Raw genomic sequence first — 21,840 nt, forward strand, 5'->3', positions numbered from 1 at the left:
GGCCTTTATACGCCTCAGTATAAACAATGGACATCTTGGTCATCTGACGTTTTGAGTTTTTGTCGATGAAAAAGTCACCTCTCGATTCTTTACAGTTCGTTTTTGAGCAGCCAGCTACTTTATTCTGGTCAACAGAGATAATTCTCCAGGTTTTCCAAAGGTTTCCTGAGGTCCTGCAATGTTTTTCTCTTGGTTTTGACCGCATTCCCCTCATTTTCAGTCTATTCCTTGTAGTTTCCAGACAATGTGTCGCTACACAACAGACAACTTAAGAAAGATCCAGTTTTAGTTTGACCTTTATGAAGCCTGTTACAAAGACATTGTTTGTTTCCATGTTTACTCTATCAAAGAAAAATACCAAACAGACAGAAAAGAAGGTATTTTGAACCATCAGGAGGATTCCAACTTATTTAGATGCTGAGATTTGGCATAACTCAGCTCGTTGTGTAGTGAGTCTATGATGGAAACTGCATGGAAGGATGGCTGAAAGGGAAGCTAAACATAAGGAAGATAAATATAGGATAAGGCTGACACATCCTGTATGACAGTGTTTCTCAATCCTGGTCCTCAGGGAGCACTGCTATCGTGTATTAGAAGTAACCTTAAGCTAACACAACTGACTTAAATGGCTCATTGGCAGACTTGCAATGTACTTGATGAAGGGTTTAATTAATCTGAATCAGGTGTGCTGGAGTTGGAAGGAACTAAAACATGCAGGGCAGTGGTCCCTGAGGACCAGGATTATGAAGCGCTACTTTATTACAACTGAACTGAAAATCAGCAGCAACAGGTCTGGTGGAGGGAAGAATCCTCCCCTAAAACCAGACTTAAGCGTTGAATCATCTGGACAGATGCAGAACAAAAGGCAGAAACATCCACAGAAGAGCTTTGGAAGTCCTTTATAAAGTCTGGAGAACTATTCCTGAAGACTACTTTGAGAAATTACAAGAAGAAATTGCTCAAAATGTTTCAGATTTTAATTGAAAAATATGAAAAATTTCACATAGTCTTATTGTAAAGCCCTTGACTGGCAGTAATTTCCTCTGACTATATTTCCATAAAAACATTTCCGAGCCACATGACCTACATCACATTTGTTGCTATACTGTCATCAGCAGGAGAAGGTTGGACATCTTTGACAACAGCCAACATTAACAGATGATTTCCGCTCCGTTTGTAACAGCTACAGTTTGTCCACTGAACGACATCATGGACAAAATCAAGAGCCATAGACATGGACATCTATCGCTCTGGATACATGAGAGCTGCAAAGGTTAAAACAAGACGCAGGAAACTCACCAGTGGGGTTCTGATACAAAAATCAGGAGAAAGGCTAAGACATGTTTGATTTGGTCGAACAACGACGGATAGTTAAAAACTGACCTCTCCAGGAGGAAAAATTGCTGGAATCTGAACAATTCACCCAAAAACAGAACCTGAAGACAGAACCTCCCAAACTGTAGGTTTAAAGATATTATTACTTTTCCTTTTGTCTGATTACCTTCAGGTAATAAATTACAGAAATATAACAAAAAAAAGTGTGTGGGCTGGATGATGAACACCTATTAAACTCCAAGCCGCCTGTAGCTAAGCTAGCTGAGCTAACACAGAGCTAATGGGAGCTAACCAGCTAACAGAGGTAGACGGGTTAAAGCTATGGCGCACTGTTAGCCAACTAAAATCCACGGTTGTGCTACATTCTGCTTTCTTGAATAACGGGATAACTGTCAATCACAAAGGCATGCCTCTAATTTTAGAATTAAATATCTAAATAGGTAACTTTTTTTTTTTTAAACCATTCCTCCCACAGTTGTCATAAAGGTAAACCTGACCTCTTAAACCTAAAATGTTTTATGTACCAGACTGTAAACGTGTTTATTTCTCCTGTAAACATGTTTATTCCTGCTGTAAAGTTGGTCTTTTTGACATGGGAGTCTATTTGCTCTGTTTTGGAGTTGATGAAGGGGGAACTGCAGTTTTCCCACAAAGGCTTCACTTTTCACCACCAGAAGTTGTTATTTACCCAGAACGCCTACTTATCTGAGGTGTCCGATGGCAGTTTTGTTTCAGGGTGGGTGTTCGTCTCATTTCAGCGATGGGAACAAACAGTTTGGGTCTCAGCAGGAGAGGTCACTATTCTTTAAATATGAGTAAAAAAAAAAAAAAATGCTCCTGTTGTGATAACTAAAGTACAGAAACTAATATATAAAATAGCTTAAGTGTCAATGAAAAGAAAAAAATCATTAAAGTGACAATAAAAACATGAATTATTGTGATCAAGGCCATTTCTTTTGGAGCTGCAAGCAGGTGGATCCATCACGACTATGGTATGAAAGCTCGTGAGACTGTGGGTGTGTTGGAGGAAGGGGGCTGCCATCTCCATGGCAACTGAGGATGTACAGAAGCAGGGCATGGCGGAGGTGGCAGTCGGTTAGTTGGGCTCATCTGAACAGTGTGGGTGAGTAGAGAGGGAATGCAAAGTGCCACCATGTGTCGAATTACTCACACGCAAACAAAAATAAAACACACACACACACACATTTTTATCCAAGGTGTGAAGGATTAAATCAGCCATCAGTAGGAAGGGAGAAACAGGATGTTGGCTCATGGTGACGAGAAGAATCTCATTGTTAAAGCCGGACTGTAAGCTTTTGTTATCTTTAGACCGCTGTGTAAAACTAAGTGAGGTTTTAATAACCCCATCCATGAACAGCATGACATAAGACACCATGTCAACATGTATAAAACAAAACCTGAGTGAAACTGCAGAAGAGTCCACCATGTTATCTGCCAGTAAGACCACCTCTATAGATCCACGTGTGTTAACACAACGCCAAGGAGGAAAGACATCAGCCATGATCTTAGTGAAACAACTGGTGATAATCCGTCTGGAAGTCAACGCTAACATGAAAGCTAACATGTTATATTCGGGGTCACGACTTAAAAACAGAAGAAAAAAAAAATAGTTTCTTCAAATCCTGTGATAAAACTTTGTCGTTCTAGATCGGTCCAACGGGCAATTTTTTTACAGTTTGCCTGGATAAAATTGATCATATTTACAGTGTTTCCTTGGGGCTTTTGGAACTAAGGTGATGGGTGACACCAATGGCAGGAGGGGGGTTAACGTGTGTGATAGGTTCTATAGGAAAGGAATTATTTCTATTTCGATCTGATTCTGTCATGCAGAAAATTAAATTAAATTAAAACAAAAAATAAATTAAATGAAACTAAAATAAAAGTGTAAAAAAATTAATTAAATAAAAATGAAAATAAATTAAAGTCAATTAAAATTAAAAATGAATTGAAATAAAAAACAATAATTTGAAATTAAATTAAAATAATCAATTAAAATAAATTAAAATTTATAAATGAAATTAAATTACAATCCATTAAATGAATTTAAAATAAAAATCAATTAAATTAAATTAAAATAAAAATCAAACAAAACCAAACTGAAATTCAAATAAATTAATTAAAATCAACGAAATTAAATTTAAATCAAAATCAATTAAAATTAATTAAATTAAATTAAGATAAAAATCAATTAACAATAAAACTGAATTGAAATAAAATCAAACAAAATAATTTTAAATTAAATTAAAACAAATCAATTAAAATAAATTTAAATGTATTAAATGAAATTAAAATAAAAGTCAAACAAAACCAAATTGTAATCAAAATAAATAAATTAAAATCAATAAATGAAATTAAAATAAAAAATGATTCAAATCAATGAAATGAAATTAAAATAAAAATCAATTAAAATCAATTAAAAATAGAAATGAATTGAAATAAAATAAAAAATAATTTCAAATTAAATTAAATTAAAATAAATTAAATTAAATTAAATTAAATTAAAATCTAATGGGTGGGAGGGGGCTGTCGTTAGGGAGGTTGGGACGCCCTCCTAACACAATGTGAGGAATAAACTCCTGTACAATGCTGAGACATTTTTATCTGTGACATCGGGAATATTTTATACGCTGTATGTATTCAGTAGAATGACGAGGCATCAGTCACTGTTATTTTCCAAACAAACGTAATTTAGTCGTACCAGGGAATAAAATAAAGATAAAATCTTGGAAAACAAGAGTGGAGAAAACTTTTTTTTAAAATAAAAGATTTATGAAGTTTGTTTTTCACACTGCTTCTGCATTTTTGCTCAAGTTTTATTTACCTTTTGTTAAAGAAATAAATAAAAAGAACTGGGAGTAATATGTCACATGTCCATCAGACACCGGATTCTCCTCATTTTAGGACTCGATGAGGACCAGAAGGGGACATTTTCTCTTCCAGTAAGTAAAAACTTGCACGTTTCTCATTAGTGAAGGAGCAAATCTTCATACTCCTGATATAACTGCACGCATGTTTACCGTCTCATCTCTTCACATTGTGGGACTCGGCGGTTTATTACCAGGTTTACATTTTCAAAAAAAGCAGCTTGAGGGGACTTTGCATGCTTCTTCATCACTATGAAGACAGATGAGGAGGGTGATAGTGCTTTTTGGAGGAGGAGATTTGCTTTAGTGGAAAGAAGAGCATGAAACCAGAGTGCGTTGAGTCTGTGAGGAAGGCAGGCAGGAAAATCACGAGTGAAGCAAACCAAAGCGGCGGTTTGCGCCCGCCATCATCAGCCCGCCGGCTCACGCTCCACATCCTACCATCTGGAAACCTCCAAACTCCTCGCTGCAACCTCAGACAGCGTGCTTCTGCAGCAGACTTCACGCCATTTCAGTGCTGAGTAAAAAATGCCTCAATAAAATGAAGCTTGAGAGCTTTAAAATGATGCTGTGGTGAAACTTTATTTAAAATAAAGATGTCCAGTAACAAACCGACTTCCCTCTTTCTGATCCTTCCCTGTCTGAGCTGCGTGGTTCCACTTCCTTAGATCAACTTTTTCTGGTTTTTAGTTGAAATAATTGAAAAAAAACTTCATGTTTAACCAAGAATACTAAATTCTTTAAATTCCCATGAAACTGTGGGTAAGGGTGTGGAAAACCGAGCCCCCAACAGGGATGGATCCCTGTGGGCCCTTCAGGATGGCCCCCGAACCCCTGAGCTGCTCCCAGCACCAAAAATATGGTGAGCTGAGAGTCCAGCTGAATTTCCTCAGATCAATAATAATATTAACAATCCTGACAGACAACAACCAGAAGAACAGAATTCCTGATCAGCTCACTGACGTGATGTAAAACCGCACCATGAACTTCAGCGCCGGTACTCTGCAGAGGTGGGAGCGTGAGCCCCCGGGCTGATGCCGGCGTTTCGGCCGCTGTTCTCACAGTTTGCTCCCCTCGTCCGACACTTTCTGGCTGAGCTGCAAACCTCCCCCCCTCCATCGCCACGCTTGCATGGATGCTTAAAGCTGCCAGGTGGGGTTTAAAAAGGACCATACCTTCAGCTTCTGGTAGCTGCTGGGCATACAGCGTCCATCCCACTGAGGGGACTGCGGGACAGTTTGTCACGTGAGGAAAGCATGAAATGTGTAAGGAACGGGATTGCAGAGGTTTTCTGCAGAGAGGTTTCCTGGATGAAACTTGGTTTAAAGCATCAACTCGCTGCATTCTGTGGAGAAAGAATGAAAACGTCCTTCCAGAAAGAGACGGCTGTCACCCAGGTCTCACAAAGAGGTTTTCTCTAACATCACATCTCCATCAGGTTCACCTTAACAACTATCTAATCAGGCAGTCACATGGAAGAAACTTCATGCAGGTCAAACTGAGCATCAGAACGAGGAAGAAAAGAGATTTACGTGACTTTGAACGCTGAATTTTTCACACACAAACATCTCCAGTGTTTCCAGAGGTCTGAAGAAGAGAAAACATCCAGCGAGCAGCAGTTGTCTGGACCAGAACGTCTGGTTGGTGTCAGAGGTCAGAGGAGAATGGACAGACTGGTTGGAGATGATGGAAAGACAACAGGAAGTCCAGTAAGAACTGGTTCCCACCAAGATCTGCAGAACACCAGATGTGGATTTGGGATGTCGTGGAACGAGAGACTCTCATCATGATGTGCAGCAACTGTGTGATGCTTCATGTCAACATGGAGCAGAATCTCTGAGAAACGTTTCCAACACCAAGAATTCAGTCCGTTGTGAAAGTAAAACGTATTCAGTCAGGTGCTGGGAGGGTGGATCTGGGTGTAGATTTAGCTTGAATCTGTTAATACTGTCTTTTGGGGGGTGTACCACCAGCCTTTACAGTGATCTGTGCTTTCAGACCATCATGTGATGTCCATCACATGATGCGGTTTCATCTGCTTCAGACGCGGAAGCTGTGGTATGGTCCTTTAAAACCGCTTCGCTGCTTTGTTTAAATAGAAGATTTGGATCTGATGGTTTGACTGTGATGAACAACCTGCGTGAAAACATCCCGCTTGCTTGAGCAGATGTAGATAAACGTCTTCATTCTGCTCGTTTACTTTTTGCAGCTCAGCCATGACTGTAAACCCTGGTTTTTCCCGCCTCATGGAGTCCCCGGAGCTTACAGGAGCCTCCAGCAGCCGGTGGCGGTAAAGCTGCTCGGGGGTGTAGAGCTCCAAGTCGTACCCGCTTGCAGGGAGGCATACCTCCACAACCTCCTCCTCCTCCTTCACCTCGCCTCCTTCTCCTTCCTTCCGACAGAAGCGAGGAAGGCAAAAGGAGGGAGGGGGCACGGCAGCGATCAGAGGACAAAACGATACAAGGAGAAGCAAAAATAACACAAAAAGGCACAGACAACAAATTAATACACACAGGACAACAAATTCTAAAGACACGCAAATAAACTGAAGCTGGAAAAAAAAACACAAAAGCACAGAAACCAGAAGTCCAGGGATCAGGTTCAGACACATGGATAAAACCTGGTGGTTCTCCCGACAGTCACAACAGTCTGCTGCTAAATTTTTATGGAAATAAAACAAAAATGCTTTTAAGTTTTGTTGTTTTTCTTTTCTTTCTCCTGGTGCTGTCTTACAGACGTGCACTACAGCGAGGATTTTTCATTAGACTGGTTTCAGACACGTCTGAATGCGCGCAGTGCTTTGTTAAGGCGTTCCTCAGGGTTCTGGTCTCGGCACAGTTTACTTCCCTGCTTCCATCCGGCCTCAGCGTGAGGAAATATGATGTTTATTTTCCACTTTCTCTCATATGCTGATGACACCCTGATTTATTCATCTGTCCGGGTGATTACAAAGCAACCAATCAGCTGCTGAAACTTAATGTGTTGAAGTGAATAAATAATCTGCCTTCTGAGTCAGGTAAAACTCATCATTTAAGTCCTAAAGGAGTAATTATCTTTCCAATCATATAATTACTGAAGGTGGTGTTATTACTTTGGCTCGAGGTACTATTGACCTTGGGGTTGTTTTGAACTAGGACTACTGTAATATTTGAACCCCTTGATGCCTGAATTTCTTTGTCCAAAAACACAAGAAAAAAAAAAAACAAAACATAAAATTGAAAAAAATATGTCTAAATATCAAATACAGTAATAATGAACACACATAAGTATTAAATTATTCATATAAAAATAAAACTCAAATTTGAGTAAATAAAAGCAAATAAAAAAAATCGAATTATTTAATAAGATAGAAGGAAGAGAGGGAAGTGAGGCGGATCGGTGCGGCATCTGCAGTAATGTGGACTCTGCGCCTGTCGTGGTGAAGAAGGAGCTGAGCCAGAAGGCGAAGATCTCGATTTACCAGTCGATCTACGTTCCTACCCTCACCTATGGTCCTGAACTGTTGGTTGTGACCGAAAGAACAAGATCTTGTTTCCTCCGCAGGGTGGCCGGACTCTCCCTTAGAGATAGTGTGAGGAGATTGGTCATCCGGGAGGAGAACACAGTAAAGCTGCTGCTCCTCCGCCTCTAGAGGAACCAGTTGAGGTGGCTCGGGCATCTGGTCAGGATGCCTCCTGACACTACTACAATTTTGCCATTTTCCCGTCACGCCCGTCGTGTCCCGGATGTAAAAGTTGTATAGTATTAGTTTGTCAGCCTCGGAATGCTGCTGGGCAGCAGCGGCTCTAGATATACACATGATAGATGTCACTGAGTCAGCGAACACGTCCAGGACATAAAGCTTTAGGGTCAAAAAGTTACGTAATGCGTCTTTAAAGACACAGCGTGGAAGTGTTACTGCCATCTAGTGGTGAAGATAGCATAGCAAGTTGCAAACAGACGGTGGCCCTCAGTAGCCAAAATTCTTCCATGCAATAACATGTTTTCATCTGGAAGGGGACCCAGGGGCTTCGGGTGGAGCGAGCCTGCAGGTCGTTCATTATAAAATTAAAACATAATGATGTCTAAGATTAGAAACCAATAGAAACACAGTTTATAACATTTCTTTCCAAGTGACCTCTGACGTTACATGTTACAATTTGATTTGGGAAATCAATTTGAGTATCTGGATTTTTGCTTCACAATTTTTAAAATAGATAAATAAAAAAAATCTTTTTTTTATGTAAACAAAAATAATTATTATAAAATTTTTGTCGTTTTCATTGTTTTTATTGATCTTTTTACTTGTCTTCTTGGTCATTATAGCAGCAGAATGATGGTCTGGCTACTGTGTTGTTTTCTCCTCATTGAAATGAAGAAAAACAGTTTTTTTTTTTGTTTGTTTTTAGTCTACAAAATTCAGCAATATCAAAGAACTGTGAGAATCGCAATTTCAATCGAATCGACAACCAAAAAATTGGAATCGAATCGAGACAAAAATATATCATCACAGCCCAATTGTTTATTTTATTGTTTTTTTATTTCGCTATTTTTTCTCACATATTTATGTTTATCTTTTTTTTTTTTATTATTAGTTTTTTCTATGTAAGGATTAAACAGAGTATCCGTGCATTAGATGGTTATAATGCACAACGAGGCGTCGTGCATTATAAAACACCACAACGGGATCTGTGTAATCAGAGTTGTTTAATCTGCTTATACCGTGGTCCCAGCAGTAAACATTTTTTTTTTCTATCTTGTATTTAATTTTTACAACACTTGCTAAATATGCTAAAGTATGGAAACTACTTTATGTTGGCCTCAAATGACTTTTTATGCCAATCAACTGTTGTCAAGCCACACTGCGTTTCTCTCATTCTCTTGAATCAGATGATTGACGCGTTGCTACGGTGACGCCTGTGACGGAGTTTTATTACAGGGATTTAACTCGCCGGACTATGTGTGTGTATATTTACAAAAAAAATGCAGCCAGTTGTCTTTAAAATTCTCACTGACCGTGGTATAAATTTGAATAATGTTTCTGTTCAAATATTTCTTTATTTCATTGTTTTGGTTTTTTGTTTTTTTTAAAGCACTTTATGATACACTTGTGTTTGGAAAGTGTTTTTGATTTAAAGTTGATTTGATTCTACAACTAAGTTGATAAAACATGTTCTGGTGGTGCGAAAAAATAGTAAAAAATAAAAAATAAAAAAAAACTGTGCAAACTTACATTGAAGTATATAATAAAAGATATGATCACATTTTAGTGTTTTATGCTATATAAGCAGAAATGTGAATTAAAGTGATTGGACAGCGTTCAGCTGCGTCTGCAGCTGCCATCATCAACCATCACCACTGGGCTAATCCATGTGCCTGAAGTGAGCCTGCTCAGAATTAACTAAATCAAAGCAATAATCACAAATGCTTAAAAGAAGTATAAATAATAAAAAGGCACATAACAAGTAGAACATTAAGACAGTGTAATAACTGAGCCGCGTGTATCCTGCTAGCTGTCATGTAGTGTGAACTGCTTCCCATCTGATTGGTCCACATATTCTGGGCTGATTTAAGTGCAGATGTGCTCGTAGAACATTTCTAAACTGGAAAGCGTCGCCGCTTGGAGACAGAGGACCGACCTGTTTGTCTGAGCGGTCAGCGATGTGGTAGATGAGCGGCGGGATGGAGCCTTCCTTGGTTTTCCCGACATCGCTGCGGAAATGTTCGCTGGCAGACAGACAGCTGCAAAACCCAGAAACACTGTGAATGATCTGGCATCTTGTCGGATTCTGGAACGGCGAGGTGAGAGGCAGCTGAGGTTTACCTGGCTGGCAGCTTGTAGATGTAGCTGCTGCCGTCTTCGGTCCAGATGATGACTTTGTCTGCAGCGATGAACTCGCCTCCAGTCCACGACTGGTCGTTGTCGCTGGGCACCGAGCAAAGCAGCGAGTAGTCACCGGCATCAAACACCTGAAAACACACACAGTCCTCCGGTAACGTCGCTATCGCAGAGCAGCAGCTGTTAGCCGAGCCCCGATCGATCGATTGCTGCTTCTTACCCTCCAGTACTTGGAGCAGACGACCAGCAAGCTGCTCTGAGTGAAGCTGCAGAAGGAAATACTCTGACAGCCCTGACAGTAGATGGGTTTGGATTCCTCCTCAAACACAGGGTCCAGGTCCTGGACACACACACACACACACACACACACACACACACACACGTACGTTAATCCTGGGAAATTCAAAGCGTATATCCGTGATTGACCTGTAAGGCTTCTGTTTACTGCGGTATGTAACACACAGTCCAAACAGCAGCATGAGGGGCAGTTTACCTGCATCCTGCTGACCTCAGCAGTTATGATCCAGACCTTCAAAATCCCTGTTACTGATACCGCCACCACCGTGTCCTCTGCAGAGACAAGAACACATTACCAGCTTCCTGCATGCTGACATGAACAATCATCATGTCACTAAAACCATGTTATGTTAACGTTCAGAGTTTCAGGTCTTACAACGTAGCTGGAGTGTGAGGTGGAGGCATTTCCTTTCTTCTGTTTTTTTGTTTTAAAGCCAACTTGCGAACAAGGCTAGAAGGGTCTAAATTTGTTATCTGGATGGGTTCACAGGTGCCAGCTGAGTCCTACAGTTTCTGATCGAGTGCAGCCAAAAAGTGTGAAAACAACTGGATCTGGTCTGCTGGAGAGCTCTATCTATTTCCCCAGACAACACGGTAAACTCTATATTTTGGTCTAAACAAAACAGGCTACGTGTGCCCAGTGACCCATGGCATTCTCGTCTTTCATCTGGAGTGATGGGTGGGCATCGGTGACACAACTCTGCTTTGGTTCTGGTTCTACGCCTGACAGTTTATATGGAAAAATTCACGATTTTACCTCTACTGCCCCCCAGGAGTGCTAACAGGCTCCACTCTTGGGTCTCTACTCTTTGCTTTCATTGGACGGTATCCCGTTTACTTAGCTGTGCCTCAACTCGCACCTGCAGCCTTGCCTCAACTCGCACCTCCAGCTGTGCCTCAAGTCGCACCTCCAGCTGTGCCTCAACAAGAACCTCCAGCTGTGCCTCAACTCGCACCTGCAGCCTTGCCTCAACTCGCACCTGCAGCTGTGCCTCAACTCGCACCTGCAGCTGTGCCTCAACTCGCACCTCCAGCTGTGCCTCAACAAGAACCTCCAGCTGTGCCTCAACTCTAACCTGCAGCTGTACCTCAACAAGAACCTCCAGCTGTACCTCAACAAGAACCTCCAGCTGTGCCTCAAGTCGCACCTCCAGCTGTGCCTCAACAAGAACCTCCAGCTGTGCCTCAACAAGAACCTCCAGCTGTGCCTCAACAAGAACCTCCAGCTGTGCCTCAAGTCGCACCTCCAGCTGTGCCTCAACAAGAACCTCCAGCTGTGCCTCAAGTCGCACCTCCAGCTGTGCCTCAACAAGAACCTCCAGCTGTGCCTCAACAAGAACCTCCAGCTGTGCCTCAACAAGAACCTCCAGCTGTACCTCAACAAGAACCTCCAGCTGTGCCTCAAGTCGCACCTCCAGCTGTGCCTCAACAAGAACCTCCAGCTGTGCCTCAACAAGAACCTCCAGCTGTGCCTCAACAAGAACCTCCAGCTGTGCCTCAACAAGAACCTCCAGCCGTGCCTCAACAAGAACCTCCAGCTGTGCCTCAACAAGAACCTCCAGCCGTGCCTCAACAAGAACCTCCAGCTGTGCCTCAACAAGAACCTCCAGCTGTGCCTCAACAAGAACCTCCAGCTGTGCCTCAACAAGAACCTCCAGCCGTGCCTCAACAAGAACCTCCAGCTGTGCCTCAACAAGAACCTCCAGCCGTGCCTCTCACCTTGCGTGCGATGAGAGCGGATGATGCTCATGGAGCTGATCCAGTCAGGAGAAATCTTGGAGACCAGTGAGTACAGGACCTCCAGGCTGGTGGCGTCCACCACAAGGACTTCTGGGTAATGGCCGTTACAAAGCAGACGTCCTTCCTTCTCAGTGCCGATGGTGAACTGATAGAACTGACAGCAGAGAACAAGAAGAAATTCAGTTTCTTTCCTAAAGAAGCTAGAAAATGTAAAACCAATCCCTTAATATGCCTTTGATATAAAAGATGTACAATAAATTTAATCTATTTGGGATTAATAAAAAAAAAAATTTCTCATTTATTAATTTCAGTAATATTGAACATAAATACAAAATAAATTCATAACAATAATTTAAAATGGATTTAAAACTATATAAAAACAAAAAAAAAATAGACAAGGAAAGGACTTCAATATTAGTATAATAGAAAGAGAAACAAGAAGAAGAAGCACTTCAAAGCTCTTTGCTCTCTTTTATGGATCATACGTTCAAAAGATTCATACTTTGTTTTGAATACACAACATTTCACAATTTTTCACAAAAAGTTCACAGAAAAGGAGGAAAAAGTATTGAATGGAGTTGAGAAGCTTCACCGTTGCCGAGTGCGTGTTTTACCTGGATACCAGTGTGGGCACAGGCCAGCTTCGTAAACTCAATGCAGCGTCCATCGTTCACGTCCCACAGACACATCTCCCTGGAAACACCAGCAGCCTGCTGTTAGATACAAATAATCTGCAGATGGACAGAAATCCTGCTTATCGTCTTTTCTCTATTAAAATCTCAGAAGCTCAGTTGTTCTTGCAAGATTTAAGTCACAACTCTCAGAGATTCCCAGTCCTGAATGTTTCTGGTTAGCAGGAGGGTTGCATGTTGTCTGACTGGGCTTCCCATCAACGCAGCTCCAGCTGCAGGCCTCCAGCCTGCCAGTCCCTTCACCAGTATACCCACCATCCCCACACACTCAAACCATCTCAGTCTGGCCTCTCATCCCGATCCTCTCCATCCTCGTCGTTCCCAGAGAACCTGACATTTAGCCTTCTGCAACCTGCAGTACTGCCTCCCGACTCGTCCCACCGTCTCCCAACCATAAACACTGTATGATGTCTGTAAATTACAACACAATGGTTGACAGCTTCATGACTCCATATTTAAATTTATTTTCTTCCCAACAGAACATAAAAACATGCCCGACGTTGATGCTGAGACAACTGAGAACTGGAAATCTGAGCAGTTTGACGCGGCAACGTGTCTGTAAAAAGTAGCTCCAGGCTGATGTTCAGCATCTTATCCTTTAATTAGACTATAAACGGCTCTGTAATTAGAATTAAACTGAAAATACTGAAAGATTCTGATCCCCGACATTGGACTTGGTAACGAGACCCAACAGTGTTAAGTCATGAGCAGGTTCCCATCCAAGGCATCGTCCATTTGCACCAAACATGGACAGGTGTGGAGTTTCCACTTTCAACAACAACCTTCAACACAAAACAAGGATCATCCAGGCTCAAAAGATCCCAAGCAGCAGCCAAAACAAGGAAAGTGAACCAGCAAACATCTGCTGAACATGGAAATCAAGAGGGTTTATCAATCTGACATCCTTCAGAAGGCCAGGGTAGCGATCCGGCCCGGTTCTGGTGCTCGGACGTGTTCTGATCGGCTGATCTGGGCTTCAGCTGCAGCTCTGCTGGTGTCGATCCGCAGCGTGAACATATGAAGTGGCTCTACCTCCGCTGAAGCTGGATGCCTCCAAACCAGTCAATGCAAGAACAAACAAACACAAAACTTTCCATGAATGCTTGGAGAGCTTCAATCATTCAGGTTTAGATAAGTGGTTCCGTCAGTGCCGCTGCTTAGGGAAGCGGGTTCAGACCGGTCTGCTCAGAAACCACGGAGGTTTCTTTCTGTCTGCCTGAGAACACAAGCAGGAAGCAAACGCCTGTAAAACGTCTGCAAATTTAGGAGCCCCTAAACGCACCGCCATGCTGCCGTCGGCTGCGTGCGACATTAGAAGCGACTGACCCGCTCTCCGACGCGCTGACGATGTACTGCTTGTCGCTGCAGGCGCTGGCCTTGGAGAGGCAGGTGATGGAGGCGGTGTGGCCAAACAGCACTGCTCTGGGACAAATCTGCGAGGAAACACACACACACACAGCGTCACAGACAACACATGTAAACCATCATCATCCTCCTCCTCACAGATACCTCCAGCTCAGGCGTCATGTCCCACAGACAGATCTGGCCGTCGTGGCAACCAGTGATGATGGTGCTGAAGTCATCCATCACTAATAAGCTGCTGATGCAGTGGGTGGGGGCCGTGCGGCTCCACAGGACGATGGGCAGGACCAGGTTGTTCCCCGACATTATGGTGACGTGTCTGGAAGAAGAGCAGGATGGTTAGATCTCAGCGTAATGGCATTCCAGATCAGCCAATCACGGAGCAGCTTTAAGGCCACTAAAACTGCAGACGCGGTCGCTAAGACCTGAGCATCAGCATGAGGAAGGACGCTTTGGGATGAGGTGGAACGGGAGATTCTCATCGTGATGAGGTGGAACCAAGCGGCAACCTCCAGCGGTTAAAAGTGAAGCTAATGAGGAAGTGCATAAATCTGCAGTTCCCCTTTCATCCACTGGGGGCTGCAAAACAGAGCAAATCCCCATAGACTCCCATGTTAAAAAGACCAACTTCACAGCAGGAATAAACATGTTTACAGCCTGGTTCAAAAATCCATTTTAGGTTTAATAGGTCAGGTTTACCTTCATGACAACTGTGGGGGGAGTGAATTTTTTTCTAACTCGCCCGTTTTAAAGTTATTTAATCTCAAAATTCTGCATATTTAGGGGCGTGTCCTTTTGATTGACAGGTACCCGATCTCCCGCTTCAAGACACAAAAACGTAGAACAACCGCGGTTTTTAAGCCAGTTAACAACGTGACTTAGCTTTAGTCCGCTTACTTCCGTTAGCTGGTTAGTTCCTGTTATCACCGGGTTAGTTTGGTTAGCTTTTAGCTACAGAAAGCTCAGAGTTTGCTCGATGTCAATCATCAACCATGACGCTCACAGCCCCCCTCTCAGCTCCACCTCTTTGCCCATATTTGTATTTTCCGGGCGAGACGACGCGCATGCCCCTGCCAAGATGGTGATGGTAGGAACCGCCCACTGAGCTTCAATTCAGCTCTTCAGAAACCTACGGGTGACGTCACGGAGGCTCCGCCCATCTCTTTATATCCAGTCTATGGCTGCACCTCCATCACAGTCACACACACCCCAAACCGCCCCACACCTACACCTCCTGAAACACACACACACAAAAAAAACCACACACACACACACACACACACACACACACACAAAAAACACACACACACTGCAAAAAAGCCTGAAATAAATACCGGTTGCTGACATCACCCTGGTTTTACTTCCGATACCAACATTAACATCGATGTATCGTTCGTCTCGCATATGAAGAAGAAATGAATAAAGTAGACATCACGGAGGCTCCGCCCATCTTTTATATACAGTCTATGGGTGAAACAGGAGATTCTCATCATGAGGTGTAACGGGGATCTCATAGTTCCTTTTTTAAATTTTTAATTTTTTCTGCATGTCCTTACCTTATTTATAAAATAGCTGTATTTCTACGTTTACAATATTTTTATGTTGCACCTCATCACCGAAGCAGCTTCCTAGTCTGTGAATTGTGTTCACAGACATGACAATACATTTTTCATGATTCTGATTATTCTTCATGTCAATATGGAGCCGAATCTCTGAGGAATGTTTCCAACACTGTGGTGAATCTATGATACAGAGAATGAATGCACCTCTAGAGTAGAAAGCGGGCCCAGCTCGGCAGCAGCAAGGTAAAGCTGATAAAGTGGAGGCTAAGTGTGGACATGGTCGCTCCAGCTCTGCATGGATCATCAAAGTCAACACTGATCCTCACACATTCCCGTTCAGCAAGAAAACAAATATGTCTCCTTGTTCTTTATGGACACATTTCAGAACATTTATCTGAGCAAGAAATAAAAAGTTTTAGTTTGAGTTCATTTGCAGGAAGCAGCAACCCAAACTAGCACTTCCAGAATTATTCAGACACATGAACCAGAAGAGTGAAACACACTAAGACATGCAACTTAACCAAACCAGGTTCTGTTAAATGGGTCTCAAAACGAAAATGTTCCAGTGAAGCTTGCCAAAGAAGTCAACATGCAACGTGCTTGTGCTTCTCATGCTAACATATGAAAATTATAATCACGATTATTTTGACTGAAATTGAGATCACTCTTTTATTTTCATGATCGGTGAGAACCCAGGTCGTACTGAAAATAAAAATCTGATTAATCACCCAGCCCTAACAAGCAGCGGACAGTCACATGCGGATCGGTCCACATTTCTCCCTGAACGCGCCGTGGTTGATGCCAAGCGGCTCATTTCATCAGAGATAGTTGTGTCCAAGGCTGGATTATCCAATGGGCATTAAGGCCACAGGCCCAGGGGCCCATGTGGGGCAAACACCAGCAGTTTGGACATGAAACAAAATGTACATAAAAGCCAAATAGATACACCACAGTATCTAGTGTATTGCTATTAGTACCATTGGCTGGGAGATGTTAGAAATGTAGGTTCACAGTGTATCATTCACAATTTTCATAATGTTGCGGTGGAGAAGGGGGCCCCTGGAACACTATGGGCCCAGGGGCCTGTGCACTTTTAATACGGCCCTGGTTGTGTCACTGTTCCAGTCTGACAGAAAAGATAAAGTAACAGAGATAAAGACACACAGTGTGTGTAATTTCTCCAGAATGCATCGGCTGGTTGCGTTTTGTTGATCAATAACCTTGGTGCTACGTCTACAGCTTGTTTAAGCACATTGAAGGCGGGTTTTAGTCACGCGGAATGAAAGAAAGCAGTGAAAGATGGCGTGGACAGTGAAATCAACACGTATATCTGTCAGCAGGACGTTAGAGGACAGACTAGCTGTGCAGTGATCTGTGAAAGGCTCCTCCACCTGCAACATGGAGACTTCCGGGTTAGCACTGCGGCTAACGGAACCAAAACACCGTTCAGACCAGAGATACCAGTAACAGCCAGACATACCAGTAACAGCAGTCCTACTGGAACATCTCCTCTCCACTCAGGGGTTACAGCTGCACGGGTGCTCCTGTGGCAAAAGAAGCCAGAAAAACGAGGGTTTTCTCGGCTTGAGCGGTCTGCTTGGTCCGCAGACAAACCGATCTGTTCGGTCAGCTGATTACGCGACAGCTGACAGCCGCTTCCGGTTTAGGAAAACACACACACACACGCACAAACAACTCGTTGTGGGACAACCGTAGACTGTACATAAAAGATGGACGGAGCCTCCGTGACGTCACCCGTAGGTTTCTGAAGAACTGAATTGAAGCTCGGTGGGCGGTTCCTACCGTCGCCATCTTGGTAGGGGCATGCGCGTCGTCTCGCCCCGAAAATACAAATATGGGCAAAGAAGTGGAGTTGAGGGGGGGCTGTGAGAGTCATAGTGGATGATTGACATCGAGTGAACTCCAGCTTTCTGAAGCTAAAAGCTTCAGGTAAGCAGGCTAAAGTCACGTTGTTAACCGGCTAAAAACCGCGGTTGTTCTACGTTCTCCTTACTTGAAGCGGGAGATCAGGTACCTGTCAATCAAAAGGACACACTCCTAAATATGCCGAATTTCGAAATTAAATTACTTTTAAAAACTTAGACTTAGAAAAAAAATCACTCCCCCCACAGTTGTCATGAAGGTAAACCTGACCTATAAACCTAAAATGGATTTTTGAACCAGGCTGTAAATGTTTATTTCTGCTGTAAACATGTTTATTCCTGCTGTGATATCTATGGAGATTTGTTCTGTTTTGGAGCCTCTAGTGGATGAAGGGGGAACGGCAGTTTTATGCACTTCCGCATAGGCTTCACTTTTTACCTCTGAAGGCTCCGTCTATCTTTCATATACGGTCTATGTGGACAATATTTAAAATGATCAATGCAAAAAAAAAACAGGAAAATAGTTAATAATTATTCTTTTTTTTTTTTTTTTTTCAAATGTCAGATTGTGAATGTGCTTCTTCTTCTTTCTTTTTTTAAACAAATCTTTATTCTTGTAATTGCAGTGGTATAATAAATAACAAACAGCATTATGAGAAAATTTGTTTTTCCATCCATCCATCTTCTGCCGCTTATCCGGAGTCGGGTCGCGGGGGCAGCAGCCTCAGCAGGGAAGCCCAGACTTCCCTCTCCCCAGCCACATTTGCCAACTCTGCGGGGGGGATCCCGAGGCGTTCCCAGGCCAGCCGAGAGATATAATCCCTCCAGCGTGTCCTGGGTCTTCCCCGGGGTCTCCTCCCAGAGGGACGTGCCTGGAACACCTCACCAGGGAGGCGTCCAGGAGGCATCCTGAAAAGATGCCCGAGCCACCTCAACTGGTTCCTCTCGATGTGGAGGAGCAGCGGCTCTACTCTGAGCCCCTCCCGGATGACCGAGCTCCTCACCCTATCTCTAAGGGTGAGCCCGGCCACCCTGCGGAGGAAACCCATTTCAGCCGCCTTTATACGAGATCTCGTTCTTTCGGTCACGACCCACAGCTCATGACCATAGGTGAGGGTAGGAACGTAGATCGACTGGTAAATCGAGAGCTTCGCCTTCTGGCTCAGCTCCTTCTTCACCACGACAGACCGCCGCAGAGCCCGCATTACTGCAGACGCCGCACCGATCCGTCTGTCGATCTCGCGCTCCATCTTTCCCTCACTCGTGAACAAGACCCCGAGATATTTAAACTCCTCCACTTGAGGCAGGACCTCACTCCCGACCCGGAGAGGGCAATCCACCCTATTCCGGCTTAGGACCATGGTCTCAGATTTGGAGGTGCTGATTCTCATCCCAGCCGCTTCACACTCGCTCAAGCGAGAGCTGGAGATCACGACCAGATGAAGCCAACAGGACCACGTCATCCGCAAAAAGCAGGGACCCAATCCTGAGGCCACCAAGTCGGATCCCCTCAACACCTCGGCTGCGCCTAGAAATTCTGTCCATATAAGTTATGAACAGAATCGGTGATAAAGGGCAGCCTTGGCACACTCACCGGAAACGAATCCGACTTACTACCGGCAATGCGGACCAAGCTCTGACACCTGTCGTACAGGGACCGGACAGCCCTTACAAGGGGGTCCGGTACCCCATACTCCCGGAGTACCCCCCACAGGAGCCCCCGGGGGACACAGTCGAATGCCTTCTCCAGGTCCACAAAACACATGTAGACTGGTTGGGCAAACTCCCATGCCCCCTCCAGGACCCCAAAGAGGGTATAGAGCTGGTCCACTGTTCCGCGACCAGGACGAAAACCACACTGCTCCTCCTCAATCCAGGATTCAACTATCCGGCGGACCCTCCTCTCCAGGACCCCTGAATAGACCTTACCAGGGAGGCTGAGGAGTGTGATTCCCCTGTAATTGGAACACACCCTCCGGTCCCCCTTCTTAAAAAGAGGGACCACCACCCCAGTCTGCCAATCCAGCGGTACTGCCCCTGATGTCCACGCAATGCTGCAGAGGCGTGTCAGCCAGGACAGCCCCACAGCATCCAGAGCCTTAAGGAACTCCGGGCGGATCTCATCCACCCCCGGGGCCTTGTCGCCAAGGAGCTTTTTGACCACCTCAGCGACTTCAGCCCCAGAGATAGGAGAGTCCACCCCTGAGTCCGCCAGCTCTGCTTCCTCATCGGAAGACATGTTGGTAGGATTGAGGAGGTCTTCGAAGTATTCCTTCCACCGACCCACTACGTCCCGAGTTGAGGTCAGCAGCTCCCCATCTCCACTGTACACAGTATTGATGGAGCACTGCTTCCCCCTCCTGAGCCGCCGGATGGTGGACCAGAATCTCCTCGAAGCCGTCCGGAAGTCTTTCTCCATGGCCTCGCCGAACTCCTCCCATGCCCGAGTTTTTGCCTCGGCAACAGCCGAAGCCGCATGCCGCTTAGCCCGCCGGTACCCATCAGCTGCCTCCAGAGTCCCACAGGCCAAGAAGGCCCGATAGGACTCCTTCTTCAGCTTGACGGCATCCTTCACTGTTGGTGTCCACCAACGAGTCCTGGGATTACCGCCAAGACAGGCACCAACGACCTTACAGCCACAGCTCCGGCCGGCCGCCTCAGCAATAGAGGCACGGAACACAGCCCATTCGGACTCAATGTCCCCCGCCTCACTCGGGACATGGTTGAAGCTCTGCTGAAGGTGGGAGTTGAAGCTCGCTCTGACGGGGGACTCAGCCAGGCGTTCCCAGCAGACCCTCACAACACGTTTGGGCCTGCCAGATCTGACCGGCCTCCTCCCCCACCACCTGAGCCAACTCACCACCAGGTGGTGATCAGTTGACAGCTCCGCCCCCCTCTTCACCCGAGTGTCCAAGGCATGTGGCCGCAGGTCCGACGATATGACTACAAAATCGATCATCGAACTGCGGCCCAGGGAATCCTGATGCCAGGTGTACATATGGACACTCTTATGTTGGAACATGGTGTTCGTTATGGACAATCCATGACGAGCACAGAAGTCCAATAACAAAACACCATTTGGGTTCAGAGGAGGGGGACCATGCCTCCCAATCACTCCCCTCCAGGTCTCACTGTCATTGCCCACGTGAGCATTGAAGTCCCCCAGCAGAACAATGGAGTCCCCAGAAGGAGCACCCTCCAGCACTCCCTCCAAGGACTCCAGAAAGGGTGGGTACTCTGAACTGCTGTTCGGTGCATAAGCACAGACAACAGTCAGGACCCGTCCCCCCACCCGGAGGCGGAGGGAAACTACCCTTTCATCCACCGGGGTAAACCCCAACGTGCAGGCACCAAGCTGGGGGCTGATGAGAATGCCCACACCTGCTCGGCGCCTCTCACCATGAGCAACTCCAGAGTGGAAGAAGGTCCAGCCCCTCTCGAGGGTACTGGTTCCAGAGCCCAAGCCATGCGTCGAGGTGAGTCCAACTATATCTAGTTGGAACCGCTCAACCTCGCGCACAAGCTCAGGCTCCTTCCCCACCAGAGAGGTGACATTCCATGTCCCTAGAGCCAGCTTCTGCAGCCGGGGATCGGACCGCCAGGGTCCCCGCCCCTTGCTGCCGCCCAGCTCACATTGCACCCGACCCCTACGGCTCCTCCCGCAGATGGTGAGCCCACGGGAGGTGGGGCCCATGTAACCCTTTCGGGCTGAGCCCGACCGGGCCCCATGGGCGACCTCTACGAATTTGTTTTTCCACTAAAAAAAAATCAATCGTGACATACACAATTTGTTCCAGAGAGATAAAATCTTTGTTTCAAATGTAGTGTCTTTTTGGAATAACGTGGTTCCAAGTCTGAACTGGAAAATTATCTGGCGTCTTCCTTTTAAGTATTTTATTGTGAACAAAATCAAAGAAATTTCAATGAAAATCATTCATCTTGATCTTGTTCTAACATATGGTATTGAGACTGATAAGCTCAAAGTATTTCCTCAAAACCCTGTCTTGTCCGATCCCTTCTTATTAACCTTTGAATTCACTTTATTTGATTACTCACTGACCAAAAATAAATTCTACTATAGTAGATGTTTATCAGACAATAATATTACAAAATTTAAACAATCAATTGAATCAATTTTTTCACCTCTACCATGTGTTAGCATGACTGAGAGTCCCCCTTTAAGCCTTACTCCTGCTCAGATTGATCAACATGCTGATACTATAACAGCTTCAATGCGTACAACCTTGGATAATGTTGCCCCCCTAA

At 44.6% G+C, this 21,840-nt stretch overlaps 1 protein-coding gene across 1 annotated transcript in view; it reads right to left on the reverse strand.

Annotated features, from left to right (window-relative positions):
- The window catches only part of wdr7 (WD repeat domain 7), a 142,562-nt gene extending 125,275 nt beyond the window's left edge, over window positions 1–17,287 (reverse strand). Inside the window, exons 1-9 of the mRNA XM_079256537.1 lie at window positions 17,172–17,287; window positions 14,277–14,448; window positions 14,094–14,200; window positions 12,690–12,768; window positions 12,055–12,229; window positions 10,532–10,608; window positions 10,259–10,378; window positions 10,024–10,169; window positions 9,839–9,941 (exon numbers count right to left, since the gene is read on the reverse strand). Coding sequence (XP_079112663.1) covers window positions 9,839–9,941; window positions 10,024–10,169; window positions 10,259–10,378; window positions 10,532–10,608; window positions 12,055–12,229; window positions 12,690–12,768; window positions 14,094–14,200; window positions 14,277–14,435 — 966 coding nt within the window. The 5' untranslated portion in view covers window positions 14,436–14,448; window positions 17,172–17,287. The remainder of the gene's footprint in view (window positions 1–9,838; window positions 9,942–10,023; window positions 10,170–10,258; window positions 10,379–10,531; window positions 10,609–12,054; window positions 12,230–12,689; window positions 12,769–14,093; window positions 14,201–14,276; window positions 14,449–17,171) is intronic.
- Between the last annotated feature and the right edge of the window lie 4,553 nt (window positions 17,288–21,840).

The sequence above is a fragment of the Telmatherina bonti genome, assembly GCF_933228915.1.
Source record: "Telmatherina bonti genome assembly, chromosome: 17".
Taxonomy (NCBI): domain Eukaryota; kingdom Metazoa; phylum Chordata; class Actinopteri; order Atheriniformes; family Telmatherinidae; genus Telmatherina; species Telmatherina bonti.